Source organism: Gordionus sp. m RMFG-2023, chromosome 1, assembly GCF_954871325.1.
Source record: "Gordionus sp. m RMFG-2023 chromosome 1, tfGorSpeb1-WG-v2, whole genome shotgun sequence".
Classification (NCBI taxonomy): domain Eukaryota; kingdom Metazoa; phylum Nematomorpha; class Gordioida; order Chordodea; family Parachordodidae; genus Gordionus; species Gordionus sp. m RMFG-2023.
Genome location: NC_088775.1, coordinates 30,344,729 through 30,354,835, shown reverse-complemented (window position 1 = coordinate 30,354,835; position 10,107 = coordinate 30,344,729). Strand labels below are relative to the sequence as shown.

General features: G+C 26.0%; 1 protein-coding gene and 1 long non-coding RNA gene across 2 annotated transcripts; one reads left to right on the top strand and one right to left on the bottom strand.

The window, feature by feature from the left end:
• Positions 1 to 440: 440 nt before the first annotated feature.
• LOC135930967 (uncharacterized) lies at positions 441 to 780 on the bottom strand. The gene is made up of 3 exons (XR_010572898.1): positions 709 to 780; positions 577 to 669; positions 441 to 466 (listed from the first exon to the last, which is right to left on the bottom strand). It is a non-coding gene; the product is annotated as an uncharacterized LOC135930967 (long non-coding RNA).
• Positions 781 to 3,383: 2,603 nt separating this feature from the next.
• LOC135931759 (uncharacterized) lies at positions 3,384 to 9,484 on the top strand. The gene is made up of 4 exons (XM_065469046.1): positions 3,384 to 8,067; positions 8,351 to 8,504; positions 8,992 to 9,088; positions 9,156 to 9,484. Exon 1 carries the CDS (start codon positions 4,624 to 4,626, stop codon positions 7,798 to 7,800), a length of 3,177 nt encoding a protein of 1,058 aa, XP_065325118.1. The 5' UTR covers positions 3,384 to 4,623; the 3' UTR covers positions 7,801 to 8,067; positions 8,351 to 8,504; positions 8,992 to 9,088; positions 9,156 to 9,484.
• Positions 9,485 to 10,107: the final 623 nt, after the last annotated feature.

Sequence of the window (10,107 nt, the reverse complement as noted above, 5' to 3'; positions counted from 1 at the left end):
ATTATATTGAATTTACCTTAGATAAATATAGATTTAATTATTTTTAGGCGTAGTCGGGAAGAAGACTTTTGTAATTAAGTTAATATAAACCTGTAAATATCATTTTACCCTAAAAAAATCTAAATAAAACTTTAGCCATAATCTATAAAATATCACTACGAACTATAATTTGAAAGGAAAAATATTAAAAACTACATTATTTCTATAAAAATTTAACATAGCCAAAGCCTTAAAGAATTTATTCCTAAACCTTAATATATTTAGTGAGGTTAAATATTTTCTAAGAATTATACTAAAATCTTTTTTTAAATTATGCCTGTAAATTATATTTTATGTAATTTAAAATATATTTGAAAAATTATTAATTCTACCTTGGATCAACATTATATATCAATGTTTGTATGTATATTATGTGGTTTCTTTTCTATTTTCTTTTCCCTGTAATAGTTAAAGTTCATATCAACACCTAAAAAATTTCAAAATTAAATATAATGTATAATCTTATAAACTTATCCTGAACCCAGGTTTAGTGATAATTAAACAAAGCAATATTTATAAAATAAACGAATCGAATACCTAGTGTCTTTGATACTATGCAAAATATTATGAACAGCTCAGATTTTTTATTTTGGCTCGGCATAAATTCATTTGACCCGGATCTGCTCTGCACTATTTTAATAAATGTAATGTTTATTATAGTCAAATTACTTCGATGATTTGAGGTTTTAAATATAAAACTATAAATATATTTTTGAAATTCTTTTTAAAAAAATATTTTATAAATTTCAAAAAAAAAATAATAACAACTGTTGACTATAAATTGAAAAAGGCCTTATCGATCGATATTTAAAAAAAAACAAGAAAAAAAAATTACCCTTGATAAAATTTTAACATATTTAAAAAATTTGAAAAGCTATAATTTTTAAAATATATTATTCTCATATCATCAAATTTTTGATTGACAGCGAGATTTTTATTTGTAAAATAACTAATTCATTTTATCGCATTATTTTATACTAGATAAAAAATATGACATCTTTATCTATACATTCAAAATATTAATATGAGATGAATCGCGATTTGCTAGGTCACAAATTTAGAAAAAAATTCCAAGGGTCCCTAACCTTATAATTTAAAAAAAAAAATTTCTCAAGCCCAGCTAAACCCATAATAATTTTGAAAATTTTTTCCTAGCACAGCCCATAATGGTTTTTAAAGGATTTTCCCAAGCAAGATCCAAGTCTATATTTTGAGGAATATTTTCCGAGTCCAGTCCAATCCATAAAAATTTTGATAATTTTTTCCCAAATACGGATATAATTTAATATCTTATCACCGAAACCTCTCTATAATGGTTATAAGGTTATTGGTCGTATACGTACAGTTTCTCCTAAAAACGTCTAAGGATATCAATTGAGAGCTAATAAAAAAATCAGCTCAACAGGAGGTCAAACTCTTCCTAATGGGCGTGTCTAGGTCTGGGGGTCATGAATATTTTTATTAAAACAAAATATCGATATGGGTATAAATAATCGTATCACGTCAATACCGCAAAACTTTTAGCGCGAAATGTATTATCGCGAATGCATTATCGCGAATGTCGATTACCGCGAAAAGATATTATAGCGAATGCATTACCGCGAATGTATCATAGCGAATATATTAGCGCGAATGCATTACCGCGAAAATATTATAGCGAATGCATAACAGCGAATGAATTATCGCGAATGCATTATAGCGAATGAATTATCGCGAATGGATTATCGCGAATGCATTATAGCGAATGTATTATAGCAAATGAATTATAGCGAATGCATTAGAGCGAATGTAATACCGCGAATACATTATCGCGAATGTATTAGAGCGAATACATTACAGCGAATGCAATATCGCGAATGCATTACAACTAACATTATCACAATGAAATAGTGATTTATATTTGACAAAATTATATTTAACCCATTTATTAAGTTCCAAAAAACCAGAGAACCAGCTTAATTGTTTATATTTATTTAAAGTAGCGTTTTAATATTTACCTCTAAAACACGTCACTTGTTATTTATGAAATTCGTATTTTATTAAAAAATATGTGGAATTTGGTATACTCAATTTTTTTAACGATTAGATTAAGTCGTTTTTTACAAAAGACCCTATTAATAAATATTTTAATATTTTATATTTAAGATTGAATCTTAAGGAGAGATTATGATTTTTGAATTTTTTTTTATTAACTGCCATAAGAGACGTTTATGGTTTAGCTAGCCGGTCTAGCTCTAAATTGACTAATCATGGTTGAAGTAATATCTAGATATAATAAATACTCATAAAACTTTCCCAAATTATAGTAGAGTATTTAAACTTTGCTAAGAATTAATTTACATAAAAATGATTATATATTTTAATTGAAATTAAAATTCTGTCATGTAAAAAGTTTTTGAAAAATTCATAAATATTTTATTTTTTATATAAATTTGGTAATAATTAAATAAAATATTTCAACAGATTTATTGTCTATAGATGTAAACTAATAAAAACTATATAAGGATACAATTTTAACCTTATTAAGTGGTATGCCAAGCCCCGGGATTTATATAACCCCAGTCTAATCTATTATGATTTGTAGCCATTATTATATAAGCCTGGATGCGGATAGTTGTAAGAAAGGTTTGGACCTCTATCAAACAAAATAAAACAAAATATTTTGGCTAAAATTTTAATCAACCGTTTTTAAAAATAGACCCAAATCGGCCCGGTGCCAAGACCAATTTTTTATATTATAAAAACGAATTAACGCGCAATTTATTTATATTATGGCTGTTGAAATTATAAAATTTACTAATTGAAAATGATATTATAAAAGTTTAAAAAAACATTATACCTTTTTGATAAAAACGATAAGATAGTAAACCAACATTATGTTTAATATTAAATCCCCCTTTTCCCGTCTAATTTTAGACAACATATATTTCTAATATCCCACCCGAGATCAAGCTAGGTGTATCGGGATATAGCTTAAAATATTATATTAATTGTATCTGACTATTTAAATCGCCGATTAATGATTATTTAAGGGGGATCGCATATAATTTTAATTTGCAATTAATGTTAATTATTTAGCATGTTTTATATAGTATATTTATATTTTCTATAGTTGATTTATATAAAAATAAAAAAATGTTGGTAAATTCGTTTTTTATTATTTTATAATAGGAAAAATTGGGAGGGTTTCCTTTGATCGTATTATTTTGATCGTAAAATGGTCCATTTTGTCCATTTTTGGTCAAAATGGACGATTTTTTAATTTATAGGTTAGGTTTAGGGTTAGGGTTAGGGTTAAGGTTAGGGTTGGGGTTAGGGTTATAAATGATTTTAATTTACCGCGATTAAATAGACCAATCAGAAAAAAATGGACAAAATTTACGATCAAATGACTTTACGATCAAAGTTAGGCAAATCGAAAAATTAGCCTAAGCATACTTTATATTTTTTTAAATGATTAATAGAAATATTTTTTAGATTTTTAATAAATCTAAAATGAGTCAGTCTTAATTTTAATTTTATTGGATCAACATTAGTGTTCTTAAACGGCCGATTTGGGTCTACTTTTAAAAACGGTCGATTAAGATTTTGGCCATAATAATATGTAAGATTCGAGATGAAAGTCCAAAATTTTCCTACTGCGCAAAATATTCAGGCTTACATAATATTGGCTAATAATCAAAATACCTTATAATGTGGTAAATTGGTCCAGCAAGGAAGTGGTTATAAATATTGGTTATTAATTTTTTTAAAATATTATTAAATTTTTAATTGATATCACATATTTAGTAAATAAAAGATATTTGTAAAAAAATGAAGAAATAATTAATAGGACCAACATTTAAAATGACTTCTATTTAATGATCCTTTTTTTATACCAATAAATTTATAATAAATTGCAACTGTAATATATAAGCGCCGAATTGTCGCCGCGCTAAAGTGATTATGACTATGGGCCAAACTGACGTGGAACCATATAAATTAGGAAATTTAAAGGGGAAAATAAAAAATACCTTTATTGTTCTTTATTCATTATAATATCGTTTTACGTAGCACAATTAGATGAATGTATAATTCTTTGCTTATGTTTATATACAATAAACGTATGATTCACATTAGAAATTGGTTCATCTGATTGTATAATAACAGGAATATTTAACCTTATAATAAATGATCAATATAAATGAAACCTTTATAAATATTGAATTATTGAAAATAACATATTAATTTTGGATAAATATAACCCCGGCCTGAATATTTAAAAAAAATTTAAGGCGCTGTCCTTTTATATTACAAAAAATAAAATAAGGCCCGACTCGTGTACCCGGACCGGACTTAGGCTTGGGCCTACATCTCTGATTTAAATATAAATACAATTAATATAAACAATTTTTATATTTAAATAGGAAATTACTCTGCAAAGAATGTAAAAAAGTTATCAATTCTGACGCATGTATTTGCAAGACCTGTGATACATGGGTTCATAAGTGTTGCCTCAGTGTACCTGATAAATCTTATAGAACTTGGGCTTTATTACAAGCACCATATTTTTGCAGATATTGTTATAAAATAGAAGACTCATTTATGAGATTAAAAATATCCCCTGATGTATCAACGTCTAACAATGAATTAGCCTTAATTAGCATGTACTACAAGCATCCCTCTCGTGAAAATGATAATCAATATGTAGGGAAATTAGATAAAATTTCTAAAAAATTGCTTGAAGCTCTTCGCCCGGAACTACTTAAAAGGTATTCACCTAGGTCTTGCATAGGAGATGGAAACTGCTGCTATAGAGCGCTTTCATTGGCAATTTATGGTGATGAAATTCATCATTTATATATAAGATGCGTAACTGCCATAGAAATGATACTTTATAAGTCAACATACGATATAAATTCTGCCCTATATATATTAAGCAAAAAATACAATGACCTAAATATTTGGGACACTATTTATGATCAATTATTAAAGGACGTTTTGACGCCGATTGAAGGGTGGGCCGAGATGGCTCATTTATATGCTGCAAGCGCAGCTTTACAGATAGGAATTGGGTCCTATCACTTAAATGAAATGATTGTTGCTCATGAAACCAAAGATAATAATCCATATAATCGTGAGGTTTATGGAAGATCTGTACCTATATGGCAACCAGTGGGCATTAATATTTTATGGACAAAAACCTCAATAGGGATAATGCTATGTAATCATATAATATATCTGCAACCTGTATGTAAGACATATAGGGTAAAGAATGATGATAAAGATATTTTGGATATCGAATGTGATAAATATATATATGACCATACTTATTATGATTTTCAAAAGTCTCCACCAACACTCTCTGATGATGGTTCATATATTTCGAGCGAAGAATTTGATTTCTTAGGTATATATCCATTTAAAAAAAATGATAATAAAACCGTGGTTAAATCGATACCATATAATATTACCAATAATTTGAAAACATCACAAGCAAATGAATTTAATGAAGAAATATTAAAAGATTACTCAGATATTTCAGATGAGGATTTATTGAAAATAATAAAAACAGATATATTAGATATATATTATATATCATATATTTCACTTGAACAATCTGTGAAGTATATAGATATTGTTCCAATATATCCATATAAAGTCGATTTGACAGATATAAAGGATATTAAATCGGAAAGGATATACGATGACTATGATTATGAATTGCCGTCACCAAGATTGTGGAATAATAAAAGAATAATACATTCCACGCCTATAAAAGATAAAAATTTAGTGGCTTTTACCGCTAATATATCCGATATTTTAAATGAAGATCTTGTGAAATATTCAGATATCCTTTCTAAAGGTTTACATAAAAAAGAAGAATTATTAAATAAGTCTTTTGAAGATATGAAGGTTAATAAGCTAATAAAGCATGATTCCCTAGATGATAACTGTATTGATAGTGTAATATACACTAAGAATCATTGTAAAGGATTTACATACAATGAATTATTGAATATGTTATTGAAACCAGAAAATATTCTAGAATCAATTCCACAAGGGACTAAAAATAATACTTTTTTTATTGTAAACAATAGTATTAATTTAAAAATGAATAAGGATGGTTTAAAAAGTTGTTTCCCCGATGATTGTGGAGCATGGACAGGTAAAAAAACGGGTGGTAGTAACCGTTATTTTGATTTAGAAAATGGCGAAAGAAAAGGTCCATATATAATGATAGATAAAGTATTTTACATATTAAGAAAAATACATAATTCTAATCATAGATGTACTATAAACCCTCAACCTAATTTAAATAATGTAGTTTGCTTATGTCAATATAGTTGTACATTAAAAAAGGATCTAAAATATAGAAAAAAAATATCATATTTGAAGATATTGCAAGATGAAAGTTCTTTGAAAATAGAACCTACTTTTTTAGTAGAATACATAGGAATATATCCTGGTAAACTGAGGCATGGGAATAGGAAATATGAGAATATTATATATATTCGTACGCCTCCTAGCGTTATAAAGAAAATTAAAAAGGTTGTTATAGATAAACCTACAAGAAAAATTTACAAGGAATTTATAGTTTCAAAAGATATATATAATATACCAAGAAATACAAAACAAATAAGAAACTTAAAATATAACGAATTGCACAAAAATGATACCGATTATAGTAGCAATTTCGCAGATCAAGTTCTGTTAATTTTAAATAATATAAATGATTATCCGATAATCAAAAATATATGTATAAGACCTGATAAAGTTATAGCTATAGTACTTTATACTCGTTTAATGCTTGAAAATATAAAATTTTGTTGTACGGGAAAGCAACGAAGTATTCTTAGCGTTGATAAAACCTACAATTTAAGCGAACTCTTTGTGACGCCTACTGTGTTCAAGCATATAGCTCTTTGTAAAACGGGGTTGAAAGATAAAGTACATCCATTATTTTTCGGTCCAATATTTTTGCACGGTAATTCAGATTACCGGACATATAATATATTTTTTTCTGAGCTACAGGGTGTTTTTAAAAAGCACCAAATTAATGTGGAGAATATTATTTTCGGATCCGACGAAGAATTTGCCATGGTTTCGGCTTTACGTAAAAATTTTAATACTTCCAAACATTTATTATGCACACTTCACATGAGGAGAAATTTGTCAATCTCTTTGAAAAATAGTCAAGGGGTCCCTATGAGATTAAGAGAATATATAAGTAATATGATTTTTGGTGAAAATGGAATAATATATTCCACTGATGACATTATGTTTAGAAAAAAAATGTTAAAATTTCGAAATATTTGCATAGTTAATAAATATGATAAATTTCTTAAGAATATGTTTAAAAGTTTCGAAAAAAAACTTTATGAATACGTGTATATACCTTTAAAGAACAAGTTTATATCACAAGTTTATACTAATAACAACAGTGAATCAATGAATAGTGTCCTAAAGATGATGATAAAAAAGGTTGTTCCTTTGCATACATTAATAACCATTATATCCGACCAAGTCTTTTACTATGAAAAAGAATTAGAACGAGCAGTAATTGGACTAGGAGATTATTATATCGATTGTGATTTAAGTAAACATGATAGGGTATCCCTTTTAAAATTTGTAAAGGAATCTACAGCTGAAGTAGGTTCAAATAATCATAAATCAACAACAATCTCTAAATATATTACATCGTCATATGGTAAAATAACGCTGATGAGACCTAAAGGTTCGAAAAAACTATCTCAATTTAGAAGATCTAGAAAATTTTAAAAAAAATTATAAAGTTTATTAAATAATATGGCGTGAAGGATCACGAAAAACATATGTGCTTTTGATGGCGTGATAGATCATGAGGAGATAAAATAAATAATTTATGGCGAGAAAGGTCATTAAAGCACTAAAATGTATTCTATGACGAGATCGAATATGGGACACCAAATTAATGCTTTTATTGGGGATAAAAACTATGAGGAGACAAAGATTTACATAGTTTCGATATCTGTCGATTGACCCTCGCATTATGGCAATTAAATCTTGGTAAATTATATTCTTATTTATTTATAATTTTATTGAATAAACAAAAACAATATAGCAAGGTTTATAGGGCTTAATGGGGAATTTTTTAAATATATATGACGCCTACTAAATATTTAAATATATTGTAACCTGCCCGTAATATACCTCTATAATTATTTGATTGATTTAATATTAGATTCAAAGTTTAATTTATAATAATTTGAGATAATTTGTTAGGTATCAAGATATTAATATAATTATATATAAGATTACAGATGATAATATTTATATTTTCCATGATGAGAAATGTGATGAAGGCACGATATATATGTCCATACCGATAAAAGTCATAGGGACATAAAATAAGTGATTTGAATGTGAAAAAAATTATGAGGGGAAAAAGGCCACCGTAGATAGTTATGTAGCACTGATAAATTAATATGGTACTAACGATGATGGTAAATTAATTTTTTGTATTATATTTATTTTTCTTTATAAATATATTATATAATATATAATATGAATATAGTGAGATTTATTATGATCGAAGATTAGAGGTCTTCATTGAGATAATTTCTAAATAAAATCGGCTACCACGTCTTTTGTTTTAAAAATTTGCTCATTAAAAAATTGTCCTACCAATTTATATATGTTCTAATTTTGAATAATATGACTTGACCCGCTCACCGAATTAAATTTATTTTAACATTTCTGTTATCTCTATATAATTGAATTAATGTTAAATGCAAAATATATTTGTAAAATATTTTAATAATTTGAGATAATTTTTCAGGTTTATAGGTATTAATTTATATTAAAATACACATAGTGTACAAGATAAATAAGAGGGGAATTAATAAATTTAGAAATATTGAGATTCTTTTAGCCATGGCATACCACTCACTAATTTTATTTTAAAAATATGACATTTTAATATGTTATTAGAATGATCGACAAAGAATATTAGAGGGAATTGATATATGAATCTAAGCGTAATTCGGATCTACCTACCCGAGCTTCGAATAAGACAAAAGGATTTATGGTATAACTTATTTTCATTTTAAAATTATGACACAAAATATATATTTTATAAAATGCATTCATAAAAGCCTCGTATGAAAATTTCGTATGGAGTTAAAAAGGTTCCCAGCATGATGATCAAAACAACTTATTAAATATTTTACTATTTTAGTTATGTAATTTTTTGAAAATTAATGAATGTATATTTTGTAAATTTATGAACTAAATTAATTATTTATAATAAATATATATATTTAAAAAATAATGGGTCAATAATTATGTTATTTTCTAAATATATATTTACATTTTTTTTATTCTTATATGTTGAAATTGTAAAATAAATAACCTAATTAATATCTAAATAGTCTTTTTTTTTTGATATATAGAGAGGATTATGTCTATAAATGATCAAAATTGTAGTCAATTTTATAAATATAATAAGAATAAAATGATATATTATAATAGGTGTTAATGTTTAAATTTTGTTTTCAAGGAAATATAGTGTAAATGTATGGTAAAATAGTTGATAAAATCTAATTTGATTGCCGAAGTTTATTTATTATCATCATTTTGTTTATATCACAGTTAAGTTATCATAATATAACGTTAATTACGGCAATTCTTAGTTTAGTTATTTTAATTTTACCTTATATAAGGCAATTCGTAGTTTAGTTATTTTAATTTAACATTAAATACCGCAATTCGTAGTTTATTCATTATAATAAACCATTATATAAGGCACTTCGTCGTTTACTAATTTTAATATATCATTAAATACGGCAATTCGCAGTTTAGTCATTTTATTTTAACATTAAATACGGCAATTCGCAGTTTAGTCATATTAATTTAACATCATATACTGTTTAGAAAATTTAATTTAACATTATATACGGCTATTAGTAGTTTAGTCATTATAATTAACAACCACAATTCGTAGTTTAGTCATTATAATTTAACATTAAAAATCGCAATTAGTAGTTTAGTCATTATAATTTAACATTATATAACGGCAATTCACGGTTTAGTCATTTTATTTTAACA

What these genes read in the sequence shown, in the direction of transcription:
- LOC135931759 (XM_065469046.1), top strand. Translation starts at nt 4,624, where the DNA reads ATGAGATTAAAAATATCCCCTGATGTATCAACGTCTAACAATGAATTA.